Source organism: Macrotis lagotis, chromosome X (assembly GCF_037893015.1).
Source record: "Macrotis lagotis isolate mMagLag1 chromosome X, bilby.v1.9.chrom.fasta, whole genome shotgun sequence".
Taxonomy (NCBI): Eukaryota; Metazoa; Chordata; class Mammalia; order Peramelemorphia; family Peramelidae; genus Macrotis; species Macrotis lagotis.
In genome coordinates this window covers 56,094,040-56,117,856 of record NC_133666.1, presented here as the reverse complement: position 1 = coordinate 56,117,856, position 23,817 = coordinate 56,094,040, and the positions used below count along the sequence as shown (strand labels likewise).

At 39.7% G+C, this 23,817-nt stretch overlaps 1 protein-coding gene across 1 annotated transcript in view; it reads right to left on the bottom strand.

Moving 5' to 3' along the window:
* KLHL4 (kelch like family member 4) overlaps positions 1–23,817 on the bottom strand; it is a 151,819-nt gene that overhangs the window by 34,756 nt on the left and 93,246 nt on the right. The window contains exons 2-5 of the mRNA XM_074206955.1: positions 12,904–13,077; positions 12,228–12,364; positions 10,573–10,769; positions 5,692–5,904 (exon numbers count right to left, since the gene is read on the bottom strand). Of these exons, the coding sequence (XP_074063056.1) occupies positions 5,692–5,904; positions 10,573–10,769; positions 12,228–12,364; positions 12,904–13,077 (721 nt within the window). The remainder of the gene's footprint in view (positions 1–5,691; positions 5,905–10,572; positions 10,770–12,227; positions 12,365–12,903; positions 13,078–23,817) is intronic.

Genomic DNA, 23,817 nt, shown 5'->3' with positions numbered 1-23,817 from the left:
GCTCACCACAACCATTTTGGTAGGTCTTACTGCTTATACTCATTCTTTAACCATTTGCAACCTATCTTTTGACCTAATCACTAAATTGAAGTTGTTCTCTCCAGTCACCTATGACCTCTTAAAGTCCAGTGGGGGAAACAATATACAAACAACTATGTAGAGACAGGCTAGACTGTGGGTAATCTCTGAGGGAAGGCACTGCTATTAAGGAGAACTGGGAAGAGGAACTGGGAAGGTGGGCCTTGAGCTGAGAGATAAAGGAGGCCAGAGAATTCAGAAAGCAGAGATGAGTAGAGAGAGCATTTCTACACACACAGAGTCTGTGTGTGTGTGTGTGTGAGGGAGAGAGAATGTGTATGTGCAAGACAGTGTGTATGTGTGAGTGAGAATGTGTGTGTGAGAATTTGTGAGAGAGACTGTGTGTGAGAGTGTGTGAGAGAGTGTGTATATGTGTGAGAGAGTATATGTGAGAGAGTGAGAGAGAATGTGTGTGTGAGAGTGAGTGTGTGTGAGAATGTGTGAGAGACAGTGTGTGTGAAAGAGAAGGTGTGTGTGTAAATGTGTGTGTGAGAGAGAATGTGTTTGTGAGTGTGTATGTGTGAGAGAGAATGTGAGAGACAGAGTGAGCGTGTGTGAAAGAGAGTGAGTGTTTGTGAAAGAGAGTGTCTGTGTGAAATAGATTCAGTGTGTGTATGTGTGTGTGTGTGTGTGTGTGTGAGAAAGAGAGAGAGAGAGAGAGAGAGAGAGAGAGAGAGAGAGAGAGAGAGAGAGAGAGAGAGAGAGTGTGTAGGAGCAGAGTAAGGTGTAGGAGAGCTGGAAAGGTAGGAAGGAGCCATGTTATGAGGGGCTTTAAAAGCCAAACAGATGATTTTTATATTTGATTGGAAATAAAAGGGAACCTCTAGAATTGACTGAAAAAGGGGTAACAGGCTTGCAATTTAGGAAGATCAGCTTGACAGTGAGTGAGAATATTCTTAGATTCTCTCTAAAACAGAAGGTTTGATTGCTTGGTTTTGGGCAATTAAGGCCTAAAGAACCTCCTAACAGAATCACTTTAGCAGAAGGCCCAGAGACATGTTGCCATGACAATCAGCTCTCTATCTTGACATAGCTCCTAAACTGGTCTGGGCAGAATTATCATTCTAGGTGACAGTGGATATGGTGCTGGACTTGGAGCTGTGAAGACTTGGGTTCAAATACCACTTTGTGCGTTTTATTATCTGTGCAACTTTAGGAAAGTTACTTAGCCACTCGGTGCCTCAATTTCCTCAACTGTAAAATGGAAATAGTACCTCCACCTCCTTCTGGGGTTGTTGTGACAATCCCATGAACTAACTAACATATGGGAAGTGCTCTGAAGAGATTAGAGCATGATAGAAATGGCTACTCTCCAGGGCTCTAGCCTCTCCTGGGCTTCACTGCTAAGGCTTTTCTTTTGGCTGCTTTGCTTCTAGTCATTTCCTCATTTAGATGATAAGCAGTAGAAGGAAACACAAATGAAATTCTAGGCTGTCTGTTTTTCTGCCATCTGAAACTCTGTTGAGGCAGGAAATTGAAATTTGATGCATTAAATGAAATTTGAGGATTATCTGTAGATTTCCTTCCTCCATGGAACCTCTTTTTATTAATACTGTATTGAAGTAACAGCTGGATGTAGCCTTTGAGGTATAGAATTCCTAAGATCATGGAATCTCTGTTAGAAGCAACTTCAGAATTCAGTTAGTATCTACATAAGATTCCTTCTCCAAGACACCTGCCACAGGGTGACCTCATCCACCTTCTGCTCGGCAATTCTCTACAGAATTCAGGGATGGGGGATGGCCAAATCCCCCTCTGCCCTAGCAACTTATTTGAATTTTCAGTAGTTCTAATTCTAGGAATTTTCCCTCCGATCAATTATAAATCTTTGCAACTTGCATCCATTGCCTTTAGTTCTGCCCAATAAAACTAGACAGAATAATGCTAGTCTCCCTTCCAAGTAACAGTCCCCCAAATCCTTGGAAGATGTGGCCCCTTAGGTCTCCCCTTTCCTGACATAAACATCCCCAGTTCCTTCCACATATCCCCAGAGGGCATCTTTATCCCATGACCCTCCTCTAGACTCTTTCCAACTTATTCATATCATTCCTGAACTGTCATGCCTAGAAGTGAACATATAACTCTCAATATGAGCCAAGTAGGATGGAGTACTGAACAGTAATATCACTCTGCTTCTACCCTAGACCTGGATACGTCTATACTTTGACATAATTGCGATGTCATTGATGTGGTCCTCTCTACAATGGTGCAGAGTACAACCCATTCATACACTCTTCATCGTGCGACCCTCAATCATGTCCTCACATAAATTTGCCAGAGATTGTTGATCTGCCACATCAGGAGCTTTGCTCTAGATTTCTTGGCATTGGGTGGGCGCTACTGAGACCTGTAGGCCTTTCATCAAGTCAATCCTCTTTTGCTGCTCATGTAGCTCCCTGATGTCATCCTTGACGCCAGCTCTCCTGTGTGATTCCTCACTGATATACTCACTGATATTCCTCACTGCCTACTCACACCCACCATGAATCGCTCCACTGCCCTTCGGATGACTCATAACTTTAATTTTTCAGAGACTGTGCTATCCTATGACTCACTGTCATACAATTTCCCTAAAAGAATAATAATATTAAAAAGTTGGGATTTTCTTTCAACTGGAAGCCAAGGGATATTAAAAGCTCTGTCCGATTCCCTAGAGATACTTCAGCTTCTCTTCTCCTCCTATTCAATTCTGGGGCCACTTCATTATTTATCCACACGGTCTATCAAAGATATAGTTATACAGATAAACTTGCTCTACAGGATGTCCTTATTATTTTTATCATAATAATTTAGATAACAGACTTTCTTCATCCACTTAGTCTTTTTAATGTGGATAGTTAGGCTAAATTCTTTTGAGTGATTTTGCATCTTAGTTTAGGAGGCTCTTCAATAGTCTGACTCTAGATGCAATAAGCGAAATGTTATTTGTAAACAGGAACATGACTTCATCATCTATAGGGAATCGTCTTCTGTTTTGTTCTGAATTGGATATGCTCCATGAGTGTGGCAAACACCTTTGGCAAGCAGCTATTTCTGTTTTTATACCTCATTTCATATTAGTAATCAGAGGGTGGGGAAAGAAGTTCTTTCTATTCTTGAATCTTTCAAAGAATCTGGGATGATTTCGCCTTGTGCCTTGGAAATACCATATGGAGGAGGGCCTTTAAGGCAACATTTTCTTTTACCAAATCAAATGATTTTGGAGTCAGCAAACAACATGCACAGTGGGATCTTATATTCTCTACAACTTTCAGACCTCCCAGTTCCATGCCCTAGCCAGAAGAATGTGACTGCCTCTCACTTTGTTTTGTTGTTTTTGGGGGTTTTGCAAGGCACAAGAGTTAAGTGACTTGCCCAAGGTCACACAGCTAGGCAATGATCAAGTGTCTGAGGCCGAATTTGAACTCAGGTACTCCTGACTCCAGGGCCGGTGCTCTATCCACTACACCGCCTAGCTGCCCCTTCTCTACAACTTTCAGTCACTTATAATTGACTGATTTTTTTCCTACAAATTATCTTCTCTACAATTACATTCCCTATAAACTCTCAGTCAATGTGATTGTAAAGATGTGTTCTGTTGTAGAATATAATTCATCAAAGCTTTCTCCTTCCTTTCTTATGGTTTCACTAATAATGTCCTTTCTCTGAGTGAACAGCAGATCATTCTCATAAAGATTTTACAGAAATGGAAAAGTAGGCTTGTAAAGGCAGAACTTAGTGATATCTCGGTTCCCCTTTTTTTGAATGTTTGGTTTCCTCTCAGCTTTCAGTTATTCTGTCAGTTCGTCAATACGTTTTTATTAAGCACCTGCCATGTGACAGGACCTGTCCTAAGTGTTGGTTATATAAAAAGGCAAAAAGATAGGTTCTGCTCTTTGGGAGCTTGTAGTCTAACGGGGGAGATAACATATAAACAAACTATACATGACAAACTGGAGATAATCAACAGAGAAAAGGACTACTATTATGGGGGATCAGGAAAGGCAGGATTTTAGCTCTGACTTTCTAGACATAGGTGACCAATCACTGAAAATACTCAGAGGTGGGGTTGGACAGAGTGTCTAGTGTAAGGAACAGCAAGGAAGTCAGTGTCATTGGAAAAATAGGAATGGGTCAAGTTATGGAAGGATTTAAAACCTAGAGGATTTTTAAATTGATCCTGGAAATAACTGGGAACTGCTGGAATTGTATGACTTGGAGTTGGGGTAGAGGGAGCAGTGACATGGTCAGACTTGCACTTTAGGAAAATCAGTTTGACAACTGAGTGGAAGTTGAACTGAAGTGGGGACAGATGTGAGGCAGGGAGACAAACTAGCAGACTTGATAATTAGTAGTCTTGAGAATTGATTTTTTAAATCCCCACTATTTTGTCAGTTCTAGTATAGACCTTTTATGTACATTTGGTTTCATCTAACTGTGCTATTCATTTTTATTTAATAACATATCTACTTCTGGAGGGTTATGTTATATAAGTGTGATATTAGGATGCAAATATGGAGGTTCCCCTGTCATTAACAGGGAAAAGAGTACATTATGGAAATCTTTACAGATTATTTATACCTTTCATCTGTTTGTTGAACCTCATAAATTAGCTTCTATCAAGGGAGGGAAAAAGTAATATGTGGCTTAAATGGACATATTATCAAACTTGCCACACATAACTTTTTCCCTCCCTTGATAGTAGCTATTTTATGAGGTTGTACTGCTTATCCATCGACTCTGTCTTTTGTTCTAAGGTCTCAAATTTGCTGCCTGATGAATTCCCTAGTCCATCCCAATCAGATTAAAATGTAATTGGGAAATGTTTAATAAAATTAGTCAAAATAAAATGCAACACAGCTAATGTTAATTTGTGGTTTGCTATTGGAGTTTGACACTACTGTATTCTTTTATTATCCCCTCTGAAATATTTTATACATGCAATTATTTTATATTTTAAACCAGGTTTCTGCCATATCTCTCTACTTGGCAAAAAGATCAAGTGTTGCCAGCTGAGGCAGTTTTTAGGTTAATTAGTGTTTGTATACTAGGTAAATCTGCTTAAGTAAAAGTGACAGTATGTGTTAATGTTTGTTCTTTTATTCATTTCCCATTTGCTTTTTTATATCTACTTTAAAAAACAGATTGGATTAGAGGTACTTCAATTATGCATAATATGTTTTTATTTCTATTCTTTCATCTAAGTTGATGTTAATTTTAATTGTCCTTCATTCAAGTGGGAAATCTATACATAGGCAGTTGATCCATAAATGTTTCCTACTTCAGTTGGCAGTTCTTTCCTGCCTATTAAAATAAATCATTATGTCTTGTTCACTGTGTAAGTTTTACTGAACCCTAAGACTGCATCAGCTTTCTTGACTGCTATAGCATAACTGATTCATATGGACCTTGTGATTTACTAAAGTTCCAATATTTTTTCAGATGAATTGTCTAATACTTTTAAAATTGTTTATTTGAACCTAAATGTAAATCAACATTTAGACCTATTACATTTCATCTTACTAAATCCCTATCTACATGTTAATTCCCAGAAATCTTCTGAATAAAGTTTAGAATTGTAATTATTCTCAGGTTTAGAATTATGATTCAAGGTATTTGTGTAGATTTCCTTACCTGTGGTGGAAGTAATGGCAGTCTAATTAAAGAGAAGAGCATTCCCAGGTGTTCTTGTCTATTCTGAAAATCATACTTCACCCACATCATTAAAGCATGAAATATAGCTTCTTCATTTGGTACATTAATGTCATCACTAGATAGGAGTTTTGAGATTTCATTAGATGGAAGCAGGAGAAATTCCTGGTTCTTTGCCACCTCTACAAAGTGTTCCTAAAAAAAGAAGTTATTTTAGTGAGACTAAACATATTTTAACTTCACCTCATAATAGTGCATTTCAAAACATTTCATAGGATTAAGCTCCTGAGGTTGATATAACCAATTCAATTTTAGAAGCAGGGAAATGAAGACAAGGATGAAAAAGATAAAAAGTGATATGGAGATATGCAAATTTTCCATATAGCAGAGGCACTATGCCCCTAACCCCTACAATGTAGAAGGAATAACTGTATTTGATCCAAGTAACAATAGGGGCCGAGGGGAGTTTATTGATTAGGAAGGGTGACAGGGTCAGACCTGCACTTTAGTAAAACCACTTTTGTGACTGAATGGAGAATGTAACGGAATAGAGAGAGACTTAAGGCAGGGAAACCCACCAGCAAAATACCGTAATAGTTCAGGCATGAGGTTGAATATTTCTGTGACCAGAAATAAAACTATCATTTGGGAATCATGTTCTGTGAATGAGCCTCTGGGTAACATAGGTAGGCCACTCCTTGAATGACACATTCTATCTGTTCCTGTGTCTATACTCTAAGAATTTCCAGTTTCATTGAACCTATAGAATTTGTGATCTGTTGTTGTAGATTTCAAAAATGAGGGTGATGATAAAAATCTGCAAGAAAGCCTTATGGCTTATGCTCCTTAGCACCAGGCACATAAACCTCAAATTTTATATAAAGATATGTAATGCAGAATTGGTGGATAGAGGAGTCCTACATATGTTCCTCTATTAGTCATTAAATATTCAAGACTCAGGTCCCATAGAATCAAGAAAGGTGAACCTTGGGAACATGAAAGTATGACTAGGTACAAAGGAAGCAAAATATAACAAGATTAGGTGTTAACACTATTAGGCCTATATTCTCTGTATCTCACACTGTAGTCTTCAGATTAGTAAAATGATTCTCTCTGTACATTTTCCAAATAGGAGACCTTGCAGAAAGGAGCTAAGTATTTTTCCTTATTGCATTACTCATGAAGTGAAACGAGATAAGGCGTCAGAGATGCTAAAACACTTTAAAACCTTAAAATCTCTATATAAATGGAATTATTAATATTATTTTAATTTAATTTTTAAGCTATGTTAATAACTTTTTCTTGTACACATCAGGGTTTTTTTGAGTTCTACTCTCTATCTCCCTCCTTAACAATGAGCCTTCCTGAGTAACTCCTTAGAACAAAGAAATACATTTCCGCAAAACAATCGACACAATGACCAGGTTTGACAGCATATGCAACATTCTGTGTCCATAGCCCTCACTCTCCAAGAAATAGATGGAGATACATTTCTGATAGGTGTTGTTGTTATTATTATTACTATTATTATTATTTCTTTTTACAATTTTGTATTTATTTAAGGCAATGGGGTCAAGTGACTTTCCCAAGCTCAGCCAGCTAGGCAATTATTAAGTATCTGAGGCCTGTTTTGAACTCAGGTCCTTCTGACTCCAAGTTTGGTGCTCTATCCATTGCACCACCTAACTGCCCCCATATTATTATTATTATTAAAATGGTTTGTAACATTAAGTGTCTGAGGGGTGGCTAGGTGGTGCAGTGGATGGAGAACCGGCCTTGGAGTCAGGAGGACCTGAGTTCAAATTCAGCCTCAGACGCTTAATAATTACCTAGCTGTGTGGCCTTGGGCAAGCCACTTAACCCCATTTGCCTTGCAAAAAAAAAAAAAAAACCAAACAAACCTAAAAACATATATTAACTGTCTGCCAGAAGCTTGAGTGATAGAAAAGAGATTAGGTTCATCTAGTCATTATCTAAGTCACATTAACTGAATGAATGAAGTTGGGATGCTTGTATATTAATAATTTATTTGACTAGGGCTGTCCATGCACAGTACCTCAATATAAGAAATTGCAAGGAATCTTTCTTTTTTTTAGGTTTTTGCAAGGCAACGGGGTTAAGTGGCTTGCCCAAGGCCACACAGCTAGGTAATTATTAAGCGTCTGAGGCTGAATTTGAACTCAGGTCCTCCTGACTCCAAGGCCAGTTCTCCATCCACTGCACCACCTAGCTGCCCACAGGGAATCTTTCAATGAAGTTTAAGGACTATGATATAACTGCCTCCTGCCTAGGGTATATTTTGTGTGTCATTTTGGGAGAAACCCCTTGCTTTCTCCATCTTAAATATTTTCTTTGCCACTGTTGTGGTTTCTACTCAGCTTTGTCTATCTAGCACATTGATTTCATGAACTCATTCAATGATTAGAGAACCCTTTGTGAATTGCTCTGGCAATAATGCTAAAATTGTCATTTAATACATAAAGCAGTTTTGAATTCTATTTGGACACCAAACAATACATCACCACCGCTTCATTTATGGCATGTCTCTTGGTTATTTTGCCAGTATGCACAATATGGTCAAAAATAACCAGGGCAGGGCGGGATGCAAGAGGACACCAGTGTTGCATTTTAATGCACATCCTGCTTTAACACTGTTTCAATCACAGAATAGGAAAAGGAAGACAAACCCATTTGGAACTACAGAAATAAACTCAAGCTGTTTATCACTAAATGTTTTGTCTGCTCAACTCAGATACCAGGCAGGAAACCGTTAATACTTGAGCCTGAAGAACTGAAGTAATCTTGCAGGAAGTTCTCATGTTTGGCTTTTGTGGTGGGGCTCATCGTTGAACTATCTAACTGCTCTTTCTTTAGATTATAAGGAATCAGCATTTAGGGCAGAGTGATAAAAATAGCCTCTTTAAATGACACATTTTCAAATTTGAGCCTGTCACAAGGCAATTCTCCTCGCACTATCATTGTCTCCTTAAGGGCCTCCAATGGTTCATAACTGCGATAGTCTCCCTGAAAAAGATGGTCTCTTTAACCCATTTAACCCATTGATTTCCGTCTCCTGCAGAATTATCATTATTAAGTATAGACCTCGGCCTTATAGAAACACTCCTATTTGCTTAAATGAATGAAAACAAAAATTGTGGCTGAAATAGCTTTAAAGGTCTAACACCTCTCTCCACATCAGTGGAATGAATGGCTTTGGTTATCATATCGAAAATTGTTTTGGTTCCCGTTCATGTGTATGTCTTCACTTTTAACTCTGGTAGTATCTTTCACACTGTTTTAATCTGAAGAAAAAGAAAGAATAAATACTACTGGAATTTTTCTAATTCTGAAGTATTTAGCTTTTGATTTGGCTTCAGAAGAAGACTTCCTTTGTCTGTGTCACTCCTAGCAAGGTACAACAATAGTGAGTTATTTCTCTTCACTGATTTAGGAAAAGTCTGATATTTGTGATAATGTGGCATTTAATTTCCCTTATTTAGCTTCTCTCTCTGCCCCATCATATACTTATATTTTGTCTTACTTTCTATAATTTGACTGCAGGGAGAAATTCTATGGACAATGAACATCTTTGGGAGCCATTTCACACAAATATGTAATTGATCATTACTATTCCTAATGGGATCAATAGGCCTTTAGGATTACTGTAATTTGAAGGATTTATCAGCTCTTTATAGCTTCCCAGATTTTTATTTTATATTATTATAAAACATACAGCAAATATTTTTTTCAGAAATCCAAGTTGAATAATTCTGAACCCATCTCCTACTATTATAGTTCCTTACTTAAAAAATGTGAAAAAAAGAAAGGAAAATAACTCTGTCACTTCCAGGAGCTATCTCCAAATTTAAATTTTGAAATGTTATAAAACATTAAAATCAGGACCTATAAAAAAGACCTTCTTGACATATATACAGTTTAAATCCTAATTCTGCCACCGTGTGACCTCAGGCAAGTCACTTCATCTCTCTGTGCCTCAGTTTTAACCTCTGCAAAATGAAGTATACTGGAAAAGATGATCTATGATATCCCTTTCAGCTCTAGGCCTATGATGCTAGAAAAAGTTATTATTTTGCCAAGAGAGTTACTAAATAGTGTTTGTCCTTGGACTCATGTTACCATGACTAGGTCTATATGGCAAAATGATCAAAGAAAGAAAAGGATCCACATATACAGAAGTATATAGAACAGCTTTTTGGTTTTATTAAAGATCTTAACTGAAAAATTTAGGCTATTTGTGTCTCATAGACTGTTACTGTACTATAAAAAATGACAAAAGGGATGGTCTTGGAGAAACCTAGGAAACATGAACTGATACAGTATGAAGGGCACAGAACCAGTAGAAAAGTATATACAACAGAAACAATGTAAAAATAAGCAAGTTAAAAGACTCAGGAACTCTGACTGAACTTAATGACCAATCACAATCCCAGAGGACCAATGATGTAATAGCCTACCCACTTCCTGAGAAAGATATGATGGAATCAGGATGCAGAATTGAAACATACATTTTTGGAGTTGTTCAACGTGGGAATTTGCTTTGTTTGAACATGAATCCATACATTCATGTAATAATATTTGTTACAAGAGCTTTGGGTATTTTCCCAATGGTAAGGCAAGAATGAATGGATAAAAAGCAGGTTTATGTTTACTGAAAAAAAATTAATAAAAAGAAATATCTTTGCCAGGTTCAGTTTGAGACTATGCTGAAACTTTTGTTCTTGCAAGCTGTAAGTACAAATTTGTATTTCTGTAGTTGGTTAAAAAACTTATAAGCCAGATACTGAGATGTATGACTTTGCAAAAATCATGGCAAAAAGGAATACAGAAGATGACTATGCTTACCATTGTGTATTCATGTGCCACCTTCAGGAGATACATACATCCCTGTGCATCACCAAATGAGCGGATCCCTAAGCAGTTGGAGGGATGGAGCTGCTTGATAAGGAAATTGCAGCATACTTCAATGACTTGAGAAAGTTGGAGGATACAGGCTGCAGACAGTAGATTTTCAATAGTGTCTTCTCTTAATTCTAAGGCACCTAAAATACATATAAACATATACACACACCATGATAATAGGTTATAAGGGATGTTTAACCTAGAGTAGAAACTCCTCAGGGACAGACTAGAAGGGCTACAAGGGGAAACAGAGTTATTAGATGGCCTCAAAAGGAAGAACTAGGAGAAATGGGGAAAAGGTTTAAAACAGCAGATTCCCCATTTAAGTTCAAGGTAAAGCAAAACTTCCTAACAGTAGGGGTGCCAAAGTGGAAATAACACCAGATTTGGAGTCAGAGGACCTGGATTTAAAATTCATCTTTCTCATTTACTACCTTTGTAGTAAATGTACAAGTCACTATAGCCCTCAGCCTTGGAAATGAGAGGGTTGGTCTATGTGGCCTCAAAGGTCCGTCCAGCTCTAAATCTATAATTCTAGAGCTAATTCTAGAATCTAAAATTCCCAAGTAGAATGATGTACTCTTTTGTCACTCACTGGCAGTCATCAAGGAGAGGTGGATGACCAGTGGATATGGTGCAATGGGGAGTCTTTGGGGAGTATGATCTGGATTAGGGGGCTGTTGAGGTCCCCTGCAACTCTGATATTTCAGGATCCTGACCTTTTGAAAAATGGGAGAAGCTTGATATGTAATCACTTTTGCCAAAGTATTACACACTGGCTACAATGAGTTGGTTGGAAGTGAATATAGATTTAATATCCAAAGGAGAAAAAGGAATAAATATTTAGCATTGCACTTAACTCATTTGATTTAGGCAAGACTGTGTCCAGGTAATTATAGAGGTGGGTCCCTAGAGTTTTATACAAGTTACAGAATGTGTATCAGTTTAATGCTGCACCACATATTATCTGTCACTTGTCTCTTTATGTAAGCTCTATGTAAAACATCTGTAATTCAAGAATCTGGAACTACTTCTAACATTCCTATAGTATTTGGATGTTATTGTTGTTTGGTCATTCAGTTGTGTCTGACTCTGTGACCCTGTAGACCAAAACACACCAATGTTGTCCATGTGGTTTTACTTGGCACAGATACTGGAGTAGTTTGCCTCTCTTTTTCCAGTGGATTAAGGCTAACAGAGGTGAAGTGTCTGAGGCTGGATTTGAACTCAGGTCTTCCTGACTCTAGGCTCAGTGATCTAGCTATTTGGATATATCCCCTTATAATAATGAGAAGCCATATAATATAGCAGAAAGTGTCCTGGTCTTGAGATCATAAAACCTGAATTCAAATTTTGTTCTGCTTCCTGTTCCACCTGGGACAAGCTCTTTAATCTCTCTGGATCTTAGTATCTTCAATCTGTTGACCAAAATGGTTTCTGAGGCTCCCCCTAGTGCAAAGAGATATTTCAATACCAGTTCTTAAGAGGATGGGTCTCATGAACTAGTTCCAAAAAGTGATGCAATCAGATATGTTAGTGAAAGGACACAGCTTTCATTCTTGCTTTTAATTTTGGGAACTTGGTGAAGTGGTGGTTACCTGTGTAAGCATAATGAACCAAAGCTTTCAGTGCATCCGGATCGATTCCCTCCATCTTGATCTCCTCTTGTTTGGCTTCTAGCACATCATTAGTAAACATTGCAGCAAAATAGTCTGATGCAGCACTCAGAACCAGCCTTGAAAGAGGAATACATATCAGAAAAATTTCAATTAATCTATCATATTGGAAAGTATAAAATTTAATTTTAGAACATAGGTGAGAACTGCCTTCCATATGCTACTTTGTGGGCTGGGAAAGTGTTCAATGAACATCAAAGGAGAAATCAAGAATATGGGCTTGAGCTGCTTTGAGGACCTCTCTGAATCAAAGTTTTGTCCAATGAATCAACACGCATGTGTTTTTGGCTGCATTATACATGTCAAGCGCTCTGGGGGTACAAAGCACAAAGAATGAAACTGTCTCTACTTGCAAGTCCTTTATAGAAAAAAATGAGCATTCTTGTTCTGGATCTTTTCAAAGCTAGAATCAATCCCACATCCTTTATTCCAGGGTTCCAGTTTATTTGATATTCTAATTATTACCATAGCAAACCAGAAGTACCATTAAAGAACGTACCCTTTCCTCATTTTTGAGAATTCTGGCAGTCTCCCCTCCCCACCTCCAATGACTTCCCCCACCCACCCAAAATTGTTCAGCTCAAGTAAAGCCACAAACCTGTGGGCTGGGATTGTGTGATGTCCAGCAATGAGGAACACATCACAGAGCTGTTTCTGTTGGAGGTAGCTCTCCATTTTACGGATGGTCTGCTCTGCATGATTGGTGGAATGGAAGTACTCCTCAGGTTTTCCAGAGCTCATTTCCAAAGCTGAACAGTCATTCACAGGTAAACTGAAAGGAAGAAAATTGAGAAAAGGAATGAGATTTGCTGCATCCTTTTGTAAAAAAAGATTTCTTTTTCTCTAGTAAGATTTCTAATATTCAAGAAGAATTTAATACCAGAAACTGCCAAAAATAGCATTTCAATTTGTTCTCAAATTACCCTAATCAATGTCATAATGTCATATAAAGTTGAGTAGTTGTAGGACCGTTATGTTTGGAAGGAAACCTAAAACACATAATGCTTGATTAAAGAACGTGGCTACTAGAAAGCAAAAGATACCCTCTCCGGTGCTGATTCTAGCCCATTTTTGCCTTCTTATCCTATGTGATTTTGGCCTATGGCTTTTCTGTAATCTTCATAGAAAACATCCAAATGGTACTAGTTCATCCTGACCAGTTTAAAGTTCATTTACTATAGCAGAGAAAACAAGCAAAATGAGTTGTGCTTCCCTACTTTCTCATTGTCATCCATGCCATCCATGAATCCCTCCATCCCTTCTTTATGCTTCTCCTTTCCAATATAGCAAAGACATCCTGACAAACCAACAAATAACCACTTTGGGCTCCCTTAGTTTTCTGGAACTTTTAATAAGAGCCAGCACTTCTAGACACTTCAGGTTTGCACAATACTCTGTAAGTATTACATCACTTGATCCTCACAACAGATCTGTGAGGTAGGAGCTATTACTATTCCCATTTTACAGATGGGGAGATTGAGGCAGACAAAGGTTAAATGGCTTATTTTGAATCACACAGCAAGTACCTGGTAGAGACTGAATTTGCAACCAGGCCCTTTGACTAGAATTCTGGCACTCTCGACACTTCAATAAGAATTTACAGAATAGGGGGCAGTTAGGTGCCAAAGTGGATAGAGCACCCAAGAGTCAGGAGGATCTGAATTCAGTTCCAGTCTCAGACACATAATTTCCTAGCTGTGGGACCTTGGGCAAGTCACCTAAACCCACTGCCTTGTAAAAGTTTAAAAAAAAGAATTTACAGAATAGAAAGCACAAAACTTGAGCTATGAAATGATTTGAGGCACCTACTTGTCCCCAGAAAAGGAATATCCTTTTATAAATCTCACTGGAGAATTTACATGGATATTTTTCTTTTCCTCCCTAGTGCAGATGCGATTTGTCACATAAGCAGTCATTTACAGAGGCTTTAGCTGCTAAATGTAGACACACAAAAAGAACCCTCAGATGACCTTATTTGCCACACACAATCATTCTAGGCTAGAAAGGCATCTCTGCACCAACCTAGTCCAACCAAGGATATAATCTCAACTACAGCATTCTGTACTCCAGCCAATCTTTGAACAACTTCAATAATGGAGGACTCACTAAGTCCAAAGGGCAGCCCACACCATTTCCAGATCGCTTTAATTGTGGAAAAGTTCTTCCTCTTATTGTTTTTTTCTTTTTAAACTTATTTTTTATTCTCATTTTGTACAAATGTTTTTTACATTAATAAAATATTCTTGTTTACAAGTAAACAAAATACCCCTCCTCCCCCATGAATATAGATAGACTTGCTTGGGCGAAAAAAGTAAAGGGGAGAGAAAAAAATTAAAATTAAAAAAATAATAATACTAATAATTGTAGGTATGGCCAGGTGGCACAATGGACGAAGCACCAGCCCTGGAGCCACGAGCACCAGAGCACCAGAGCCCATATCCAGCCTCGTAAACCCAACAATCACCCAGCCGTGTGACATGCAAGCCACCCGATCCCCACTGCCCTGCAAAAATCAAAAAAAAAAAAAAGAAAAAGAAAAAAAAGACCTAAAATAAAATAAAATAGTAATAATAGTAGTGGTGGCTGGGTGGCAGACAGAGCATTGGCCCTTGAGCCAGGAGCACCTGGGTCCAAATCCGGCCCCAGACACCCAAAGATCACCCTGCTATGTGGCCCCAGGCAGGCCATCCAGCCCCACCTGCCCTGCACCCTCCCCCAAATAATAATAACAAAAAATGTGCTTCAGTCTTTGTTCCAACACCAACAACTCTGTCATGGGTGGATCTCATTCTTTATAAGTCCATCACAAAAGTTACTTCCATATTTTTCCACCATTGCCATTGCTGATTGCAACTCCCTCCTTTCTTATTTCTCCACTACCATGTACTCTATTTTCTCTCTCCTTTCACTCTGGCTCTGCTGTAGGGTCATTGACTGGCTCAGCAGACAGATCCCTGGTCCTGGGACCAAGAAGCCCTGAGCCCCCATACTACCCCTTAGGCCCAGAATCCACCTGGCCCCATGGTCCTGGGCAGGCCTTCCAATCCTAACCCCTTGCAAGAAGTAAGAAAGAAAATGTGTTATATCTGACCACTGTCCTCCCATGGTCCATCCTCTCCTCCTTTATTTACATCCCCACCCCTTCCCCCTGCTCCCCCCTCCTTCTTACTCCAGATGTCTATACCCCATTGAGCATATATGCTGTTTCCTCTCCTAGCCACTTCTGATGAGAGCAAAGGTTCTCTCATTGCCCCTTGCCTCCCCATTTCCATATCATTGCAATAGCTCATTGTAATAAGAAAAATTCTGATGTGAAATATCTTGTACTATTCCCCCTCTCCTTTTTCTTTCTCCCATTCCATTTCCCTTTTTTTCTATTGACTCCATTTTTACACCATATTTTATCTTCAAATTCAGCTTTCTCCTGTGCTTCAACTATAAAAGCTCTCTCTACCTGCTCTATTAACTGAGAAGGTTCATATGAATATTATCAGTGTCATTTTTCTATGCAGGAATACATGCAGTTCATCCTCATTAAGTCCCTCATATTTCCCCCCTCTCCTGCAATCTCCATGCTTCACCTAAGTCCTGTATCTGAAGATCAAACCTTCTGTTCATCTCTGGCCATTCCAAAAGGAACATTTGAAATTCCCCTGGTTCATTGAAAGTCCATATTTTTCCCTGGAAAAGGACATTCAGCCTTGCTGGGTAGTTCATTCTTGGCTGCATCCTAAGCTCTTTTGCCTTCCGGTATATTGTATTCGAAGCCCTAAGAGCTTCCAATGTAGTTGCTGCTAAGGCCTGTGTGATCCTGACTGCAGCTCCACGATATTTGAACTGTGTCCTTCTGGCTGCTTGTAATATTTTCTCTTTGACTTGGGAGTTCTGGAACTTGGCTATAATATTCCTAGGGGTTGGTTTTTTGGGATCTCTTTCTCTGGGGGATTGGTGGATTCTCTCCATTTCTATTTTGCCCTCTGCTTCTAGAATATCAGGGCAATTTTCCTGTAGTAATTCTTTGAAAATGATGCCAAGGCTCTTTTCCTGGTCATGTCTTTCAGGTATTCCAGTAATTTTTAAATTATCTTTCCTAAGTCTGTGTTCCATATCAGTTATTTTTTCAATGAGATATTTCACATTTTCTTCTAATTTTTCATTTTTTTTTGGTTTTGAAGTATTGATTCCTGATTTCTGGTAAATTCATCAATCTCCCTGAATTCTATTCTATTGTCTGAAGGATTTGTTCTCCTCAGAGAGTTTTCTTATCTCTTTTTCCATCTGGCCAATTTTGCTTTTTAAAGCATTCTTCTCCTCAATAACTTTTTGAACTGTTTTATCCATTTGACCTAAGCTGTTTTTTAGCATGCTATTTCCTTCCTTTTGGATTTCCTTGACTAAGCTGCTGACTTCATTTTCATGTTTTTCCTGCATCTCTCTCCTTTCTTTTCCCAGTGTTTCTTCCAACTCCCTCATTTGATTTTCAAAGTCTTTTTTGAGCTCTGTCATAGCCTGAGCCCAATTTCTTGGAGTCTTTAGATGCAGGAGCTTGTGCTTCCTCATCTTCAGACTGAGTATTTTGATCCTTCTTGGGCTCATTTGCAAAATATTTCTCAATAGTCTTCCTTTTGTTTCTCTGCTTGCTCATTTTCCCAGCATGGGCCTGGTTTGGGGGTGCTTCCTGAGCTTTTGGGACACTCCCACAAGGGTCTCAGTGTGTGAGGCTCTGTCCTCCCTCCTGGTCTGTGAATGACCATAAGCACCCCCCTCTGCCACAGGGCTGAGGTGGGGGGGGGGGGGCTGCTGTTCTATGGGGGGGCCTAGACTGCGATCAGGATCTGAATGTGGTCAGAGCCCCAGAGTCCTGTTCCAGGGTCAGAGGACCGAGCTCAAAGTTTCTCTTCACTCCCCTCCCTCAGCTCAATGGGCTCATGCCCTGGAGGCTCCTGCTTACAGGCTCTGCCTGCTTCTGTTTCCGGCTCTGGGCTGCAGAAAGACCAAGCTGCTCCCTGTGTGCCCCGAGGGCTGGGCTCCACATGCTCGCTCTGGCAGAGGTCCCCCGCTGTTCCCTCACTTTGTCCCCGGTGCTCCTCGGGGTGCAGCTCAGGAGACTCCCCCGCTGCTGTGAGCTGAGACTCCCAGCACCCTGGGGCTGCCTCCGGGAGGCTGAAGTTCTTTGGCTCTGGCCAGCCACCCCTCTGGCAGGCCGCCTCTTTGATCCCAGGGAGCAGAGCCTTTCTGCTCTTTTCCAGGTTACCTGGAGTAGGAGAACTGCCTCACTGGGTCCCTTTGTGGGTTCCGTCTCTCGAAAGTTTAGTTAGAGTCCTTAGGTGATGAGTTTTATCAGAGAGCTCCTAAGACTCGATCCCTTCTTGTCGCCATCTTGGCTCCACGCCCCCCTTCCTCTTATTGTGACAAAATTTTTCTCCACTGTGACATTTCATTTAGACAATGTGAGGACTAGCTATCATCTCCTTTCCCACCCCCCCCCCCCGCCAAATTTGGAGCCACCAATTTTTTTTCTTCTTTAAGGTAACTCCTTCCTGATCTGTTGTTCAAGTCAATGTTGAACTCCTGGCAGGCTAATTCTGATTTCTAATGCATTGGGCTATTCCTCCTGATTTAGTTTGTTATTCTATCTGCTCTAAGCTATTCTCTAGACCAAAGTCAGTCTATAGATATTAAATACTTGCAGGTTTTGGAACTCCTAGACTGGCTATTAAATTTCTTTGACTTAAGACTCTTCCTTGTCAGATGTGATATACTGACTATCCTGGGCTAACGGGGTCTCTCCTTAGTCAAATGTCTTCTGATGATTGGCAAGGAATCCCCTTGATCTTTGGAACATCTCAGCTGTCTTGAGCCAGTCTTAAAATTTTTTTCTATTGTTTAACTTTTGTTTTTAGTTTAAAATATTTATTGATTTCTCAATGATGCCTTGCCTTCCTTTCCAAATACATTCCCTCCTCTCTATCCCACAAGTCACACTTGTAACAAAATGATTTTAAGAGAAGAAAGCAGTTCATTAAAAGTAGCCAAGACATCAGTCAGATATGACAATTTGTGATGTTCTACAGCTGTTGTCTCTTGCATCTTCCAAGAACAGAGAAAGTTAGACTTTCTCATCTGTTTTGGAAGGACAAGATGGCTCTCATTCTATACTGTGAAGTTTCTTTTTGTTGTCATTGTTAATTATATTGCTGTATTTTGTTTTCCAGACTCTCCTTACTTCACTGAATATGAGCTCATAGTAGTCTTCCCATTCATATCAGAACTCTTCATAGTCATTGTTTCTCATGATACAATACTAATCCATTATGTACTACAATTTAATTAGGCATTCCCCAATCAATGAGCACTGACTTTGCTGGGTTTTACCACCATAAAAGTTATGAAATGAATATTTTGGTGTCTATGAGGATTTTCTTTCTATCTTTGGTTTCCTTTTTGGATCTTTGAGTCAAAGGATATAGAGATTTTAGTTATCTTCTTGGCATAATTCCAAATGCTTTCAAGAAAAGCTGGACCATTTCATATCTCCTGAACAGGATTTTAAAACTTCTTAAATGCAGAAAAGGTGTCCTATAGTCTTTTATGCCCTCTGGATGCCATTGCCAAAGTCTTACATACAGAACTCAACAAAATATTTTTTGATTTGAAATCCAAGAAAATGCCAATTAGTTAACAGCTCAATTCCTGTGGTTCTCAAGGTGTGATCCAAGGTTCCCTAAGACCTTTTTCAGGGGGTCTTTGAGGTTAAAGGTTCTATGAGGTAAAAATTATTCACATAATAATATTAAGGTGTTTTAATTTAGAATATGATTATTATTGATAATTATAATTCACTTGAACAAAGAGTTCTTGTGGGAATCCTCCATAATTTTTAGGGGTATAAAGGGGTCCAGAGACCACCAGGTTTAAGAACTGCTGCTCTTTGTTGTAGCAAAGGTCATAAAGATATACTCAGAGGACAGAAAAACTATTTCCTCATTTAAATGCCTTAACAAATAAACTTATTCTCAAGGCCCTACACTCTCATGTGTCATCTTGGTATGGGGATCATCCCAAATTCCCCCAGATAGAGTGGAATTGCTACTAGGTCCTACTAACCTATTGAGAGGCTCCAGGCATGGGGCCCAAGAACTACATATAGAGCAGGCCAATAAGGATCAATGGAGGTAAGTGCAAAGCTATTCATCACTTAACTGAGTGTGTTGAATTGAATATTGGCTCACGGGTCACTGGAATATTGAAAATTTATCCTGAATAATCCTTGAATAAAAAGTTTCATATTTTTCTCTATTAGCTTTTCTTCTTCTGATGAACCACAAATCTAAATGATATGCTTCTAAGATTAATTAGCAAAAAATATAAATGTACCATGATATGTTAAGGATAACATATTTAGCTCTTAGAGGCTGTACCAAGGATGGCATTTGAAATTAGACAGAAAATTAAAATCTCCCAATCAGTTGCGAAATCAATCCATCTTTATGTATACACATTTGGAGTGAACTCAAAAAAAAAAAAAAACAGAAGTAACCAAAAAACATTTTCTTAAGTATTTATAGGTCTTTGAACAGTATACAAACTAGATATCTTTCAAGGAATCACTCAGCATTCCGAATGACCTAATAAGAAATTAAATGAGGTATATAACATGGAGGTCTTACAGCACAGATTGTTGGTTTCAATCTTATCACTTTAAGCAAGTAATCAAATATGTTAGTGCCTACAGGAAGGTAGAAATTGGGGTTTTTTAAAACAGCCAAGTAAATCACAGTTAAAAAAGTATGCAAAACAGGGAGGCTAGGTGGTGTAGTGGATAAAGCACTGGCCTTGCAGTCAGGAGTACCTGGGTTAAAATCCGATCTCATATACTTAATAATTATCTAGCTGTGTGGCCTTGGGCAAGCAACTTAACCCCATTTGCCTTCCAAAAAACTAAAAAAAAGAACAAAGTATGCAAAAGTCTTCTTTGTCTCCCCCTGTGATATTGTATGATGTTTGTTTAATGCAAAGCTGTAAATTAAAAAAGATTAGGCAGACTAAGTAATCTTAAAGCCTTTCATTTCTCCAGAGAGATGTAACAAAATGTGTTGGATTTAGAGTTAGAGGGTCTGGTTTCAAATTCTACCTCAACTACTACTTTTGGATCTTGAGAAAGTTAACTAAACATTGTGGGTCTCAGTTTCCTCAACTGTAAAATCAAGGAAATTAGATAAAATGGCTTGTCTTTTAGAATTGCTACCAGCTTATATATTAGTGGTGGAAAAGTTCATTACTAAAAGACAATATAGAAGTTAGACATACCCATTCTTTTGCAGTCCTGTAAGTGCCTTTGCTTATTTCCAGAAGCCATACTTGCATGACATTAAGGAAGGTATATTTTTACCACCTACTTCTTTTGCTCATCTTTGGCAAAGTTCATTTGAATTGAGCAAGCATTTATTAGGAACCTGTGTTAAGGGGTTTTACCTTCTACTGTAAGAAGATTGCATTACTAGTGTAACACTGGAAGATTGATATGAGGATAGTTATGGAGTCTTTGAGCTTAGCCTTGTGGAGTTTCTTTTCTGCTTTTTTCTTTTAGTTTTTGCAAGGCAGTGGAGTTAAGTGACTTGACCAAGGTCACACAGCCAGTTAATTTTTAAGTGTGGTCAGATTTGAACTCAGATCCTCCTGACTCCAGGGCAGTGCTCTATCCACTGTGCCACTAAGCTACCCCTTGTAACCTTCAATAGAACATAAACCTTAGCAGCAACCACCCTGCCAGATCTAGTAGGTGATAGGTTATATAAGGCATTATCATGGCTTTTTAAAATTTTTTAAGCCTTTTTTTTTACCCATCTCTGTTTTGGTTACTTTATTTTATTTTGTTTGTTTTATTCAATGCAGTGGGAGTTTAAGTGACTTGGCCAAGGTCACACAGCTGGGCAATTATTAAGCTTCTGAGATGGTCTTTAAACTCAGATCCTGCTGACTCCAGGGCCGGTGCTCTACACACTGTGCCCCCTAGCTGCAGGCTGGGTGGATTTTCTTAGCAGTGGAGATGGGGGGGGGGAGGAGTGGAGTAATGGCAGTGGCAGAGAGCAACTGAGGACAGATGGACTCTGGCCTTTGGGGCACAGCTGGAGGAGCCTTTTGGCATGTGGAGTTTGTGAAGTCCTATAAAATGCGAAACAAGGTTTTCAAGAGAAGTCAATCACCGTGGGGGAGGAGGGTTTTCCATACCAGGCTTGGGAGGCTATGAGTCTGCAAACTCTGGGAGCTCTCCTGCGGCTGGGCAGCCTGGCCAAGCTGCAGATCCTCCCCGGGCCACTGGGTGGCGCTGCTGAGCAGCGCTGCAGGGGCTCCAGGCAGGGGCTCCGGCGTCGTGGGGGGCTCCAGTCTCTCTCCGGCATGGCGGGGGTCTCCCGGCTGCTGCGGTCCTACGGAAACCCCAGCGAAGCTTCCAGTCTGAGGGCGGGGCAGAGGCGGCAGACCACGCAGGATCTCGGGGGAGCGGGCCGGGGGCTGTGTTCCGAACCTTTCCAGAAGCGATGGCCACGTTTTCCCGCCAACCTTCACGTTGGCCGGGCACTGTGACCAAAGGCGTCCAAGCGGCCGTGGGGTCTGTCGGTGAGTGGACCAGCCGAGGGCCAGGGGATGCCGGTGTGTTCTCCTGGCCTCCATCTTCCTTCTTCCCAAGACAGCAGTATGGCGGCTGCCGAGACCTCCAAGGAGAAGGCGCGGCAAACCCCGCCTCCTTAACCCAACCGAGAGACCGGTCCTTTGTAGCTGCTGCGGGAGGCAGTGCTGCCATTCCAATACCCATACCAACTGCCAACACAGGATCCTCCACAGGCTTCCAGTGTTCCAGAAATGATGGGTAGGGGGGAGCCCAAAGCATTGCACTAAAGCTCATGTCCTAAAGTAGCTGACGTGTTAAACATATAAAGGAAGGGGAAGACGAGGTTTGGCCATTAAGGAGTTTTCACTTTGATTTTTGGGGGGTAGAGAGAAAAATGCTAATTATATAAAATACATACACTGTAAAAAGAAGATAAACTCTGAGAGCACTGAGTGAGGAGAGTTTTGGGGAGTGGGATGATATTTATGATGGGCCTCCCGCACAAGATAGAAGTTTGTTTGAGACTTAGAGCCATCCTGAGAAACTTGGAGGCCATAGTGAAGAGAGGGTCTATTCTGAGCATGGCTGCTATAAGGGAAGGGTCACAGAAACGGGAGGTGGGAAGAACACCAAGTACATAAGAGCACCTGGATCTTACTGTTCACAGATGGGAATAAAGTATAAGAATGGGAAAAGAGGAAAGGCATAAGCTATGAAGACTTTAAATGCAAAGGAAGGAAATTTATATTTGGCGCCTATCAGGGAACTCCTCCTCTGATCGGGAATGAAGCATGCATATAATTACAAAGGGGGAAAAAAACCTAAAGAAAATCTTAGGAGTTGAAGAGAATTAGAGTAAAACAATCCTCTTGCAAAAGATAGAATCAAAATTAAGTTTTTAGGTACCCAGGAAGGCTAAAAAGTAGAAATGAAAAAAAAAAAAAGGTATTCCAGATATAAACCAGTGAAAAGATTTGAGGTGTCATTTGGTAGGCACACCAAAGAGGCTGGAGTAGCTAGACCTTTGAATCCATAGCAGACAGAAAAGTATAAAAAAAGGAAAAGTAGGAAGTGCATAGGTGGAGAAGAAATGTATATTTGATCCTGGGGTTAACAGGAAACTAAATCAGAGGAAAGAAGGAGGAGGGCAAACAAAATGGGCAGATCTAAACTTCAGAAATCACTTAGGCAGCAATTGACTAAAAACATGATTCCTATGAACAAGAGACTTGAAGCAGGGACAGCAATAAAAAAGTTATTGCTATAGTTCAGGCAGGAGATAAAAATAACCTCTTTTAACACTGTTGGCTATTTAAATGAAGAAAGGGTAACATTAGCTAGAAATCTGGTAGAAACAGAAACAAACTACACCACAGAGGTGGCATTTGGGGTTAATGGGGTTGAGGAAGGAAAGGGTGATAATGTGGTTGGGACCTTTAGTAATTTGGAACATACTGCCTGATGAAAATAAAAAAGTAGAAGTAAAGGAAAAGTTTTTTTTTTAAGATAGTAGAATTAATTCTATGATGCTCATGTTCATTTGTAGATGCCTATGAGATACTCAGATGAAAATGTCCACAAAGCAATCGTTGATGCAAAACTAGAATTGAGGAGAGAGTGAGAGCTGCATAAATTCATCTGAATATCACTGAGTAGAAAGGACCATCAAATCTATGGAAGCTAAGATGGCACGGTTTACTGTGGCAATAACTGTTTACGTTCAAGGAGGACAAGAACAAACTGCAGAAGATGGAGAAGCAAGTCAGAAGTAGAAGCTTAAGATTGCTTTCCCAAGTTTAGCTAAGAAATTGAAGAAAGATAGATGATTTACATATAGGTAAAGTCAAGGTTGCTTTGGAATTCATGTTCAATTTTGCATCCTTTCCTCCCAATGACCTCCAT